The following is a 15,166-nucleotide window of genomic DNA, read 5'->3' on the forward strand; positions in this document are numbered from 1 at the left end:
TAAATGTAGTGTAGTGTACTTGTCAGTTGTTTTGTTCGTGTTAATCGTTTTGTCGATTATTTTATTTACTTGGACTTTGGTGTGAGATTTTTTAATATAAAATATTACTGGAGATGTCGGGGATTGAACCCGAGGCCTCTCACATGCGAAGCGAGCGCTCTACCACAGAGCTACATCCCCCATTGATTACTTCATTCTTCTCTTACGTTTTCGCGCAGACTAGTTGTATTACAAGTCTGAGGTTTTCGCAATGCATAAATTGATGATTATGGCCCAATGAAACTGTTGATTTGCCAACACGCAATACACACCGACACGCAACTGCAGTATATTCCGCCTAGTGTATTTATGTAATCCGCAATATTCTCCCATTATTTCGAGCAATATATTGTTACATGTAATTTATTCTTTCATCTTTCTAACCATTCATTTGTTAGATTTGTAATAAATTGTCAGTTTATTAAATATACGTCAGTGTCATGTAACTCATTGGTACAGCGCCCGCTACATGTGAAAGGCCCCTCATTCAATTCACTTCATATTCAATGATTTTTTTGCGATGCTTTACAAATGTTTAAATTAGACCAGGAATGAAACTTAACTCATTCAACTACTTTAATTACGAGATTTCATCAGTTGATTCATTGGTTCATTAGTTGGTACCCTTATTCATGTATTCCCATTCATTCATTCATTCATTCATTCATTCATTCATTCATTCATTCATAGAATACATCGGGGTGTGGCTCTTATAATGTGTTTGCTTCGCGTGTGGCAGTCTTCGCGTTCAATCCATCAGCATATTCAGATCACAGATACCAATGTGAATTTCACGTTCAGGTAAAACAATGAACCACTTCAGGTGGGATTTCGTTCGTCCATTCATACATTTTTCCTGACTGTAAAATCCACTTAAGGTGATAATCTGTCAAGTTATAATAATAGCCCATAAGGTCTATCACCAAAGTTAGACGCAAACAAGTTACGATGAACACATTTCATTTTAATTTCTTCATCGAATCAAAGTCAAATTGTGCATTTGTTCTATCAATAGCGGATGTTAAGACATAACATGATATTGTGATACGGCAGTCTGTGTGTATAATAGACTACATATGATCAGTAGTTCATTTCTGTTTTCTTGGATGTTTGAGGAAGAGATGCTTTAAATCAAATAAAATTTTGAATTTACTAAAATCAGTGGAAGATGTCGGGGATTGAGCTCGATGTCTCTAAACATGCGCAGCGAGTGCATTGACAAAATGGATTATCTGATTTGTGCTATTTGACAAGTTTTAGTTCGTGTGCAAAGACAAAATAAAATCATTGCATTCCCATGGTATTGCATGGTTGTTTTACAGTCCCTGCGATAAAGGAACTATGGTTGCTGCTGTGATACATGTGTCGCAATCTCACCTCAATTACAATGTATTTACCCTGTTCCGCGTTTCCAATGAAATTCTTCCGACGAAGAATTAAATAATATGATGAATTTACTAAAAGAAGCCCGAGAGTGGAGATGTCGGGATCTGAACCCGAAGCCTCTCACATGATGCGAAGCGAGCTCTCTACCACTTAGGGAATGACCATTTATTATTCCTAAAAGGGGGGGGGGGGCAATTCACGGTGCTTTTTCAAAAAAATCAATCAAATTTATTAACTTTGTAAAAGAGGGTGCCCCTTTAGAAAAAATGAACAATTTGTTACCCCCTCTATATAAATATATATATTCATGTATTTTTATTGATCTTTTTATATTATATTTAAATATATTCAGTTTATTTATTTTGTTTTCAATAAAAAAAATTGTGTCTTAATCTTTAAGAGAAAAATATTTGGAAAATATGTTGACCCCCCTCTGTTTTGCCCGACCCCCTCAGGAATAATAAATGTTCATTCCCTTAATTGAGCTACACCTCCGTTATTTTCTCCTCATGATTCTCTCAAATTTCAAAATTGTTAATGTTTACGCAATTTATGATTATGGATCAATAAAACTGTTGACTTGCCAACACACCGACACGCAACTGCAGTATAATTCGCCTAATGTACGATGTTTTCCATGGACGCTAGAGAGCGTTTATTCCGTGCAGCCGTATCAAAAACTATCACAGATTCAAGACTTGAAATATGGCATGCCTGTATTTTAATCCAATTTTTCTCTGCATTTTTAAAACATATTAAAGAAACACAAAAAATAAAAAAAATAAAAATTAAAAAATTAAAAATAAAAATTCGCAAGTGTATTATTGGCAGTATAGGATGGATACATATTGGAACTGATGGAAATGTGAACGTGTGATCAGATGCCTGTGATCAGATGCCTCTCACATGCGAGTTTATAGAAATTATTCTATCGCACCATATTTTGACGAATCACGTGATGTAGAGCCATGTGAATAACACATTTATTAATTATTACTGTTAGTGTATGCTGCAACCTGAAAGTATGAATAAATGAACAAAGGAATGAATGAATGAATGAATGAATGAATGAATGAATGAATGAATGAATGAATGAATGAATGAAGTCCTATCCCAAATAGTCCAATAGGCGTCAGACACACTAAAACTAATGTTATAGAAATTACTATGAAATCAGTGGACATGTCGGGATTGGAGCCAGGGCCTCCCTCGTACGATACAAGACAGGCCCTCTGCACCTGAACTATCACCAAGACCATATTAAAGGGCGGTGGTCGTCGCGCCACACATGCGCTCGATATGGGTCTCATATAAACAAAGATGGCGATTTTGACTGTGACCAGCGAGTACAAATTGAGACTTTATGAAGCTTTAATTGGGTATTTTTTTACGTGTTTGGAAGGTATGGAAGGAGTCATCGGCGGTAATTAGTGCAAGTCGCGCCCAGTTCAAAATTTATACTCTTGATTTCATTAGAAGAACGCATTGGATTGTGCGCATGCGCGGCGTGACGACCACCGCTCTTTGACAACAACTGACAATTTATTGCGAATATAAAAAGTAAGCAAATGAACGGGTGCAGGGATAATACAAGTAATAATATGCATTATACAGTGACCTATTTTTCTGTTTATGATTTTTAATTTCATATGTATTTGACGTCAATCACTGTATAATTCGAGTGAGAGGCTCATTCAGTTTACAATGGAATATGCACATTGTTTTTTAATTTGACGACTAGTATTTGTGAAAGAGAAATACTACAGCACGCATTTAAGTTTCACCAAAATCAGTGGAGATGTCGGGGATTGAACCCGAGACCTCTCACATGCGAAGCGAGCGCTCTACCACTGAGCTACATCCCCTTACTTACGAACCTTTTTTAAAACAAATTTACGGTGATACTCTTTTTGTGTGTGTTTTGTAATTAGTATGATTCCCCAACGGGTGAATGCTTTACTGAAATTGATAATGAATAATATACAAATGAGCTTATATAACCATATTAGACGCTAGGGGATGTGGTAGTTATCAATGTCTCTTGTAGAGGTTTAGGTTGAAATACGAGAATAATAGTCAATGTAATAAGATTGAATATCAAATAGACAAGACAGTCTCGAAGGGGTATTAGTCTTCAATTTCGGGAGTACAGCTGAATATAATTTTAAAAAAATCAACAAAACGCGCTTTTCAAGTTTTGCAGTGGCGCTCGTACAGAATTATACAAATAAAAAAGGGAAATTCTTGTCTATAAAGGGGAATATAGTTTTCTAAAAACGATGAAATTTGTGCCTTACGGTTGTTTCGGAAGTTCATTGCTGAGATACGCAATTTGGCACGTCATTTATATGCGTACATGACGTAATGCGTACATTATGCGTACATGACGTATATATGTATAGTATGCGTACATGACGCAATGCGTACATTATGCGTACATGACGCAATGCGTACATTATACGTACATGACGTATATGCGTATAGTAGCGTACATGACGCAATACGTACATTATGCCTACATGACGCAATGCGTACATTATACATGACGTATATGCGTATAGTTTGCGTACATGACGTAATGCGTACATGACGTATATGCGTACATGACGCAATGCGTACATTATGCGTACATGACGTATATGCGTACATTATACGTACATGACGTAATGTGTATATTATGCGTACATGACGTAATGCGTACATGACGCAATGTGTATATGCGTACATGACGTATATGCGTACATTATGTGTACATGACGTAATGTGTACATTATGCGTAAATGACGTAATGCTTACATTATGCGTACATGACGTAATGCGTACATGATGCTTACATGACGTAATGCGTACACTATACGTACATGACGTATATGCGTACATTATACGTTTCTAATTTTCTAATTTTTTTATTCGCAGGTATAAAAAGATATTTACATGTCTGTTATTACTTGACTAAAAAAGATAAAAATGGGTTTACAAGGAACAAAAGATATCATTAACGAATAAATATAGCGAGTAAGTATTGTTCAGGTTGGTTGTAACGACAATATTTAAATATTAATCGATTGATTGTAAATAATACAGTTCTCAATGTTATTAACAAGTAAGATTATGAATACAATTTGTATTAGGGTGTTACTTCAAATAAGCCGGATAGATGAGTTTATCTTCTACAATGGATGCCAGCGCATTGTTGTTACACCACCGGTACTTGAACTGATCGACGGTATGATTGAGATGATGGTAGTTGTACTCTGTGTTAATTCTCTATTTTAGTCTCGCCTTAAATGCTTGAGTGACGTCAGTTTTAGGTAGTCCTTTCATTTTCTTTACCCGTGTCACGTGGATAGCTGCTTTCAATGAGACGAGTATGTAGCATAGTAATTTATGGTTCTGTGTTATGCTCTTTCCTCTAGTGGCGCCTAGTAGATACTGGGATAGTGGAATTCTCTCTCCATCAAATAGATTTTATATGATGCTATTTGAAACAGTGGTTCAAGTCTTGCACACTTGACGTATATGCGTACATTATGCGTACATGACGTATATGCGTACATGACGTATACGCGCACATAATGGCATAGCCCAGCGTAAATGGCTGTTTAGGGGTGGTATTTAGAGTGGAATTTTCAATGTAAATTTGTGGGGGTGTCGACAAGGTCCTAGCAAAAACGAAGAGCTCCACATTCACAGACACAGAGCTAATGATGGCGCAATGCTGACATATTCGTGTAAATGACGTAGTTGTGTACTTGTGGTAAATATGAATAGCTGACAAGAGTAAACACACACCTACTTGAGACGGCAATTTACCTTGGCATAACTACTTTTGCAAATAAAACAAGATAAAAGTTGGGGTTAGGCTCAAAACTGATTTGAAAATTGGATCAACATTTGAATACAACAAATTTGCCATGGCGACGGTGGACATGATCTCACCCCACGTTGGATAAATCATTCAAGAGTCTGGTTCCCCGCCAGTTCATGAGCAAACTCATTCGAATGGGAATCACGCCCTCTGTCGAAATATCAGTCTAATTTATTTCGTTTTTATTTGAAACAGCTGTTGATTACAAATTACTCTAATGTGAATTATATTATTAGTAAATCAACAACACAGATTGCAATTAAAATTATAGACTGCAAGAAGAAAACGATTTATTGGGGTCATATTTTGGCTGATTGAGACGTTCACTCGTGTGCTTTTTAAAAAATTATTCGGGTTGTTCTGTGAAAGGAACATTAACTTATTTTTATATTCACTGGATTTTAATTGATGGCTGGTCTGTACTGTAAACGCATTAATTATTGATAGGGGTTTACACTAGTTGGATAGACGTGACGGCGACAACTAGATGCAATGTTGTTGCGCGGCAAAATAACTTGTACCCTGACGGACAGTTGTCATGATTACCCAGTTATCACCTGGTCGGGAACTGGTAGGAATTTCATGATGTTCAGAGTTAAACAACTCCTATACCTGACCCAGAAAAATAAGATAAAAAAAAACCCTGTTCTTGCTATTGAAGAACTGGAAAATAACTACTTAATATTTTTAAAAATTAGTATGCAATCATTTCGTTCAGGAAAAGCCCAAAATAAAACAAAGACCCTGAATAATTAACCGGGTTCTAGTGTGACAAATATAGTTTACATTTACCCTACCCTAAAAAACAAAATAAAACAAAAAAAAATGAAATCGTCAGGTAAACATTTTTATATGACAAGGTGACGGTATTTTTAAAAGAAATAAAGTTGTGTCTACTGTGATAAAAGTTCATTATATGCCATATTAGACGGTTGAATATATAATATCCAGTATCTTAATTTCTTTCATAAATAATATACAAGATATGGCAAAAATAAATAATAAACAACAGAGGACAACTTAAACTATGCTAAGTGCAATTCGAGTTGCTCGCATTGCATCATGGGTACAGGAAATAAGATCCTGGCATATTATCAGTATTCGGCCATTTTGAAAATGGAGTCGTCGAAATAGGAGGGTCGGTCAAAACAAGTTTGAAGTTTGCTTCGTCGTTTGACTGATCGGACCACTCTTGGGACGAACGGAAAGGCAACGCTCAAGTAACCACAGATTGACTTTTCATGGCTGATGGGCCTTAACAATGCGATGTCACGGACTTCGTAACTGCATGTATTGTGGGAGGGACGAAGTGTAGTGAACGAACGTCGGGCTTAATCACTAACGATTCAAGACGATAAATCCTGCTTGAGTACTTTCTAAACAGCGTAAATCGAGTTCCCGCTCGGGACACGACGAACGGCTTTTCCATCGCCGAGGCGTTGCTCATGCTCTCTTGAGTCTGGGAAGCGTTCATGGAACCTTAAAACTACAGTTTACCGTGGATGTAATATTGCTCTGGAATGTTGATCTGACTTTCCACGTGGGTAAACTAACGACAATATGACAGACTTGGATACACGGTATAACCTCCTAGAGAGGAGTGTACGGGATCCCAAATCACAGATACATGTCGAGTCACTACTTGTAAGTACAATTTTAACACAAGGTCGCAATCAATCATACATAGATTACTGTGATGCGATATGCGACGTCTACCTTTGCTCCCATTTGTAACTAACATGACGTTTATAATTCGATCTTATGAGAACTTTTAACAGTCGTATAAGGATTGGGTAACAGTGCTCTTGCACACCGCCTCGTTAGTTCACAAATCGACCGACTTTAAACTGTCATCTCCCGATCTTTACAAATACCCAAAGCAATTCACGTGATCTACCAGCCTTGCCCTATGACCCACTGTTAATGTGTCCCCAGGCTATTTGCACTGGCTTCTGTTTCTGCATTCAGTTTATTCATATACACGTTTCCGTTGGTAGCTACCAGACCGTCAAAAAAAAAAAAATGGGTGTGAATAGTGGGTGTCATCAGTTGCTATTATGTCATGCACATTGTTACAGTTGCTTGCCCTGTAAGGTTATATGTAAATTAATTCTAATATGCTGCAGGTATTACATGTACCGGACGACGAGCCCACTCTAAACGTAATCGTAGAACATTGCAGCACGTGAAACGTGACATCAAGATTGAGTCGATCAGATCATGCGCGAATTACGTTACGTTATAAAAAAACTGCTGCTCAACATTACTTGAAACAAACGCTTGAAGCTAAAATTCAGTTGCTCTTGTCAGATAAAGATAGACTTATCATTGAAGCACGTTTCTAAAGATATTTTCCCATGAATGACCTTTCTTACTTTGCATAATCTGCCACAGCCTGTATATCAACTGGAAGTCCACTATTTTTTATATTTTGGTCACTGTTTTGTGCCTAAATATTATAGGCATGCAGACGTGCAGCGTAGCGTGTGTTCAAATTTTTTGTAAACTGTGTATTTCCCTCGTACTGTACGTGTAACATGGGACCATATTGAACACAATGCCGTTAAAAGTAGGTATCCTGCTCTCACTTGCTCACCCATTTCATTTGGAGAATCTTATCCCTTAGACTAACTTATCTACAATGTTGATTGACCCTGAAAGACAAACATATCCTCCTAAACACAGTGAGTGTATATTTTTTTTATATATCTTGCTGTATTAATGATGAACACTGAAAACCATATTCTGCATGTAATTTCCTATTACCCATTAATGATCTTTACAATTTCATGGTGTGTACATTTGGTCAACCTTTCCAATTTACAAAGTTGGAATGCAACCTTTAAGATCCAGCATACAATAAATGGTGTTTCAGAGACGTGCTTTATAGGCCTGTGAGATAATTCCTCAGATCGGCCACAGACTATAAACTGGATTACGGTAATAGTACACTGCAACTCTGATCTAGAAAACTGTCCACAGTCTATTGACCGGGTCACAGTACGCTGCCATTTTTCTGTTCCCAAACAACAGTGCACCATTCATCCTGGTTTTGTGGGCCTCTTTGAACTCTCCTGGCTCCTTCTCTGTAATGGTGATCACATTAGGACTAGGGTATCATATTTCTAAAAAAATATGCATAAACTGTATGTGCAGTTGAGTTCAAGTGCACACCAGGAAGTCGTTAGTGTTATCAAAATAACCTGTTCTTGCCATAAATGTACGCTTAATTAGTACTAATTACTGTAAACCGCTTTAAATTTTCGAGACTCAGAGATGCATGAAATTGTGTAATGTTGAAGAATATTTTTGGGTCATGTGGCACAAATGTCGGCGACTTTCGTGAAATTTTGTTTTCCTGAATGCCATCAAATCGCAAAAGTTCCTAGCAGTAAAAATTAAGTTTCTTCAAATGTAATTGCTTCAATTAATTTAAGTTTTAGCCATAATATTAAATTAAAATATTTTGCTTGTGCTATTTCGATTTAAAAATTAGCCCAATAGTTTGTTATCCAAATATAATAAGGAAAACGAAATTAATTAACTTAATTACTACTATTACATTTATATAACCCCTTCCCAAATTATTTGCATATAATTACATAATTAAGGAAAAATGACAAGGTAGTTGATCCACTTCTTCCACTCCACTCTGTCAATATATTTTTTGTATTTTATTACGAAAAGCAAAACTAGTTTGTATTTATTCAAAGTTGGTGGTTGTTATGAGCAACTACTGGCTAATTTCCACATCACTGAGTATAAAACAGTATATTAAATTAAATACTATGAAGATAATAAACATATTCTGTTATGCAAATTAGCTAATATTCTATGCTATTTCCCCCTCTGGGGAGAACACTGGCATGAAATGGAAATCCTAGTTATTGTGCATTCTCGGAGAAATTTATTTTTCCTTGGGGCAGGGATAACATACTAGTAGCTGCCATTCTATATACATGTAATACATGTTGTGACTGATTTCAAGCTACATTGCTGGCAGGTCTTAACAAGTACAAGGACAAGTATTTCAAGTAGTTTTTAATGGTGGATGAAACTTTAGGGAAATAAACACAATATCAATATCAAGGTCATTATCAGATCCATTGCTTACAAGTACTAAGAGTTAGATCTTAGCATGAAATTTGGCAAAAATGAATTTATAGTTTATATTAATGTACTACATGTTTTTGCACTATAAGAAGTGCATGTAAATCAACAGTTGCATTTATTATTCTGAAATATTGAAATATGACTTATTTTTACCACAGACACATCTCTGTTTTTTATGTAAGCATGTGTTCTATTAATAGTCACTGGATCATTAAAATAAAAACATATTTTGACCACAGATGCATTGCATTTCCCATGATGCACTGGTGTAGTCCCAGGGATTGTACAGTGGCTCTTTAATTTATCAGTGTGTTCTAATTTTCACTATTGAAAAGTTTAAGTCGTTGAATTTAAATTTCAAAATATGTGTAAAATAACAATTGATACTGCAACTCATTGTTTTCACTGCTAAATTACATGTAATGATTTTACAGTATCAAGAGAAATGTACACATGTACCATATTATAAATGCATTCATTATTCACTGGGATTTAATTACTCTAGTTTTGCTGATACTGTTAAATAAGTAAAAATTAAATCAACATAAACATGTATAATAATAAAACTCATTGCTTCCTTCGTTCATGAAATTAAAACACAGTGAATATGCTCATACAATGTAACATCAAAATAGTAAAATTAAATGTCAGTGAAAATAAATGGTTTTACAGTAATTACTGAAGTACAGTATTCTGTTGTACATGTACCCCTTGGTTTTATAGCAAGCGGCTCTATTAAGACATTGGGACTCAGCTGCTGAGGTTCTTCAATTTTATGGAAGAGTAACTTACTCTAGTTACTGCTAGCTGCGTATAGGGTAACATTGGATATACTGACCAAGTATTGAGTAAATCTGTGCATGTCACTGGATTTTAAATTTAACTTGAAACAAAGCCTCTTAGAATATACAGCCGTCAGATCATAGATTACATAAGTGAATCCGGTTTCACTCACACGTGCATGTCATCATGTATTGCGTATATTAATTCAATCTCCAATAAAACTACAGTGTATATAAATGTTTGCAAACCTTTGACACTATAGTCAACTTTTGTGACCTTTCACCAACTTAATCCCCATGTTTTTATCAATTTTGTTTTCAAAACTGGTGATCAATTAACTGGTGATTAATTATCCGTTGGTTTTTAATTTCGCTACTTTCACTGATACGTAATATTCGCTAAATTGAATCCACACGAACATAACAATAGAATTTATTGTATCTCTACCAAGTTTGTGCACTTAAAATCCAGTGAAATTGCTCAAAATAGTGAAAAATTAAATATCAGTGGAAATAAATGGTTTTACCATAACCAACTGGGATGTGAAAATGAAACCTGTTGAGAGAAGCGTTTCATGGCCACACCTAGTGAAAGTCCCACTTACATTTTTTAAAGGTTCTGTCTGCATATTAGACTTGACATTGACAAATTTGACGGACATACATCGTTGCCATAGGGTATCAGATCTGGAAGTATACCCACAGTGATTTGACATGTGCTTTGTTAAAAGTATAAGTGAAGTGCACTGATGATGGACATGCACTGAATCAGAAATAATAGATTTCGAGTCTATATCTGAAAGCTGTAAAACAAAACATAATCCTGCTTTATTTGTACATTGAGCCTTTGCTTCCATACATTGATACAAATGAACCAAACACATCAAAATTTGAAAAGCTGTCATATTGACCACTTTCATTTTGTCTGAGACAAACGTTCCCAAATTTCATAAGTTAGAGAAGATTGTGGTAATCTTGCAGTAGTAAAATTGTTGTCTTTGGGACAAGCCGCATCGTGGCTGTCACGAAATTTACATGTTGTAGCCCTTGAGGCATATTTCACCGAATTCAAATTTTGCACTATTGGGCATGCTGCTATGCATATATGAGCAATGCATTATGGGAGAGAACTTTCTTTTGTTTATACTGTGGAATACTTTATTTTCGCTTGGAATTTATTTTCGCTATTTTCGCTGAAGGGATGATTCCGTGAAAATAAAATCCAGCGAATATACTTTTTTTCCTATATTTCACATTAAACTCGTCAAAAATCAATGAAAATAAATTCCATACAAAACGCCCAAAAAGCCTTTTCAGCGAAAGTCAATTCCAGCGAAAATAAAATATTCCACAGTAGTTGAAAACGCATTATACACTGGTAACTCACTAAATTAAATGTAAAATTTTTTCGAAATGTGTTAACAATATTAGCAAATGACTTTTTCATCTCATGTAAACAAACAAGGTTTCTAGATATGAAGAAATAATCTCACCATGGAAACCAATTTAAAAATGCTAATTTTGACTATTTTCTATAAAATATTCAATATTCTGATGGCATGAACCTATAATAATGAAAACATAAAGAAGACGACATATATTCTGCAATTTGACACGAGAGAGTTTAACGTTTGGTGGCTCATATTTTTACTTCCATGCTTGTATTTACATTTACAGTGTCTGGATTTCAGAAACGTGAACTAAATTAAATTTTGTCTAGTACATAAGCTGAATCAACTGCAGTGAATCAGACTCACCAGACATTAACAATTTGCTGGTATTTTTAAAAAAAAATTTCCTAATGCTGTTCAATCATTCAAACAACGCGTTTTTTGTTAAATTTACTGTTACCCAAAATACGGCAAATAACTAGAAATGTCCCATGACAGTACATGTAGTTCCCTTTTTGGACAAAGTTTCCTAAGCTGATTTTGAGATAACGGAACCTCTGATGTTGTATGTAGCCACTATACAACATTCAACTTATTGCGCATTTATCGCATTTGTGTCTGACGTTTATCCTTCTCGCATTTCATATTTTTGCACATGGATGAGTGTGCTGCCGAGCCGACAGAAAGGCTGAATCCACTGGCGAAAATTCATTGAATACACGATGTAACGTTCGTCTGGGCTTGGGCAACGCAATGATGGCTCATTAAATTGCCATTATGATAAGATGATGGCTACACAGCTCTGTAAAATGAAACTGATAGAACTGTCATCGAGCACAATATTTAAAAAGAACAACAATCATTGATTTCGAGTGGCAATGTCTTCTCCGAGTACGTGCAAGTTTAAATTGGTATGACGATTGTTAAAATATTTTGTATGTACATTGTACGAGCTGAATGAGGTAATCAAAATGGGATGTAAAAGTGATACGCGTGCAACTGTAATGTGATAACTATGCGATAAATCAGTGATGTAAATGCAATATTAATGAAAAGTTTTAAAAATTTATATTTAAAAAAAATTGAGGTTTTTTTAATGTTGGTAATACGAACTTGAAGTTGTAGTCTTTAAAAAAAATGGATTAAAAAATACGTGGGGCTACACATTATCTAATAATAATGTGAAACCTATAGTAGTGGTACAATAATAAAATAGTGTGAATAAAGAATTTATAAATACGAGTGCATGTACTTACGTAAATGACAGGTCAAAATAAATCATATTTCAATGATTTAATAAAAAAAAATGCGGTATTTGATTTTTATTGGAAATGTGTTTCATATAGAGCAAATACAGTCCCTATTAATATTATTAAAAGCACTTCTCTAGACCTTTTCACCACCAGTTTCCTCTTTTCATCACAAATTTATAAAATAGTCCAGTTTATAGTCTGCACTTTCCTTCAGAAGATTGAGACCCCAAAATTAGGGTTCATTTCTAGAAATATTGCAGTAAAACTTGGTCAAGAATGTCTGACGGTGAAAAGGTTAAAAAAGTGCATTTATTTTACACTAGATCTTTAAAATATGAATTATTTTATATTATTATACAGCGTGCCGAAATTTTTCGGTATTTTACTGGGTATTTTCATCCTACCATATAAGGAAATGCGAAATCTAAATATGGAATGATTACGTGCACAAGCGTTCTCTAATAATAAAAACAAACATGGCTGCCATCAGGGTTTGAACGGACTGCACACAAAGAAGTTCGCCGTTTCTGTTCTCAACATTTTGGATTTTGGCATTCCCATGATGTATCCTTAGAAGGAAAAGATGTATAATAATAAGGTTATTACGAGAATACCTCAAAATATGCACTCAGACAGTACGCCGTAGCATCGACCTCCGCTACTCCGCTACTGTATTGTCTTTGTGCATACTTTGAGATATTCTCGTAATAACCTCATATTATATCTATCATGTACGTAAATGAAAGTGTTAATAATACTAAGAGATGATGTCGTTATAATCTTGAAACTATTCTAACCATAGTAAGAAACAATGTATTTTTGCCATTGTTTTGTCAAAGTGATGAAGATGTGTATGGGGGTTGTATTACATGTATGAAGGAGACAATTCTTTAAATTCCACATCAGTCATGACATACTAGCTATCCGTACTCAATCTACTGCTATCATATTTCAAAATTTAATTGACTACTAGAAATTTTTAAAACTGATATACAAATATTATACCAGTTTGTCATTGAAACAAACTGTCAATCAACTAATATTTAATATTAATTTATGCGTATCCATGGTAACATAAACGCAAGAATATACATGTGTCAGCTTTTCAAAATGGTTGTCCATAATCTAGAGGCTTCCAGAGACAGAATATTATTTTTGAGCCCGGATTACGAGGCTACTGTTACCATGGTGATTTATCTATATATATCCAGTGAACATCTGTGGATTATGTCTTTTCTCTTTTACTAGAATGCAGATTTGTAATTATGTGTCTGCTAAAATAAGTCATCAAAATATAAATGTAGCCAGAAAATAAGAATGTATAAATGTGGAATTTGAGAAAGAGTCTCAACATTTTTCATTTTTGTTAAATTGTTGTTGTGATAAAACAACATACAGTGTTGAATTTTCATCTGTACATATTTTTTAGCAAGTAAATGAAATTTAACAGTTCTACAGAAAAGAAATCTGTAAAAAATTTCTAATATGTTTTCACTTTTCATTTATTCTGCATTCAAATTATGTCTTTCATATGAACTATTAAAGTTAAGTGTGAGTAATGGTGGAATAAGTAATAAAAAATAAGAAGCACTGTTTGTCTTAATTTATTCGTAATTAATTTATTCAAAATTTATTCTTCAGTTTCCAAAAATTCCAACCTTCATGGATTCTTGAATGGCTCTGGGGAAGTTTGCATATATACATTTGTATGTTAGCCAGGTCACCTGGGAAATGTTTTCTGCTTACCCCATTCTCACAGGTGTCTGGGCTTGCTGCCTATTTTGCTTATTAAATTGTTGGCATCTCATGAAAGATGAGTAGTCACACTGTCATCTCCATGGCAACTATCATCACTTTACATAGTTTATGAGAACAACATAGAACTGTCATCCATTTTTGGAACTGAGTTGGTCAATGTTTTGGGCTTCCATGAACTGTGGAGGCTAAATCTTATCAGTAAGTTTAGATTCTGAAATAGGATTAGGGAAGAGTAGGAAATCAAACGGGCGGTGCACCGCGGTCATTACCGCGGTGTACCGCAGAACGCCGGGGAGAGCCGCGGACTGCTTATAATTAGGGGTCTCTACCGCTGTACCGGTCTCTACCGCGGTCCTCGGTAATGTGTGAAATACGTACTTAACAGTTTCTTTGTGATTCCACGAGTCATTGTTTTAAAATCCGATGCTGTAAATGAATACGATATGCGCGCTTGTTTAGTATTTAGTACATGTATTTAGCGTAACACTGGAATAAAGTTTACAATTGAAAAGAGAACGATTTACAAAGTTTCAGCGTATCCAAGCCGTATCCTGGTTCTTGATTGATTTGGCAGTA

At 35.1% G+C, this 15,166-nt stretch overlaps 1 protein-coding gene and 2 non-coding genes across 5 annotated transcripts in view; 1 reads left to right on the forward strand and 2 right to left on the reverse strand.

Annotated features, from left to right (window-relative positions):
* Positions 1–108: 108 nt before the first annotated feature.
* On the reverse strand, positions 109–180 carry TRNAA-CGC (transfer RNA alanine (anticodon CGC)). The gene has a single exon. It is a non-coding gene; the product is annotated as a tRNA-Ala (tRNA).
* Positions 181–3,218: 3,038 nt separating this feature from the next.
* On the reverse strand, positions 3,219–3,290 carry TRNAA-CGC (transfer RNA alanine (anticodon CGC)). The gene has a single exon. It is a non-coding gene; the product is annotated as a tRNA-Ala (tRNA).
* Positions 3,291–6,392: 3,102 nt separating this feature from the next.
* The window catches only part of LOC100371856 (rho-associated protein kinase 2-like), a 67,922-nt gene continuing 59,148 nt past the window's right edge, over positions 6,393–15,166 (forward strand). For all 3 annotated transcript variants that reach the window (XM_085492891.1, XM_085492893.1, XM_085492892.1), the window contains exon 1: positions 6,393–6,937. In XM_085492891.1, coding sequence (XP_085349017.1) covers positions 6,854–6,937 — 84 coding nt within the window. In that variant the 5' untranslated portion in view covers positions 6,393–6,853. The remainder of the gene's footprint in view (positions 6,938–15,166) is intronic.

Source organism: Saccoglossus kowalevskii, chromosome 18 (genome assembly GCF_978046115.1).
Source record: "Saccoglossus kowalevskii chromosome 18, keSacKowa6.1, whole genome shotgun sequence".
Lineage (NCBI taxonomy): Eukaryota > Metazoa > Hemichordata > Enteropneusta > Harrimaniidae > Saccoglossus > Saccoglossus kowalevskii.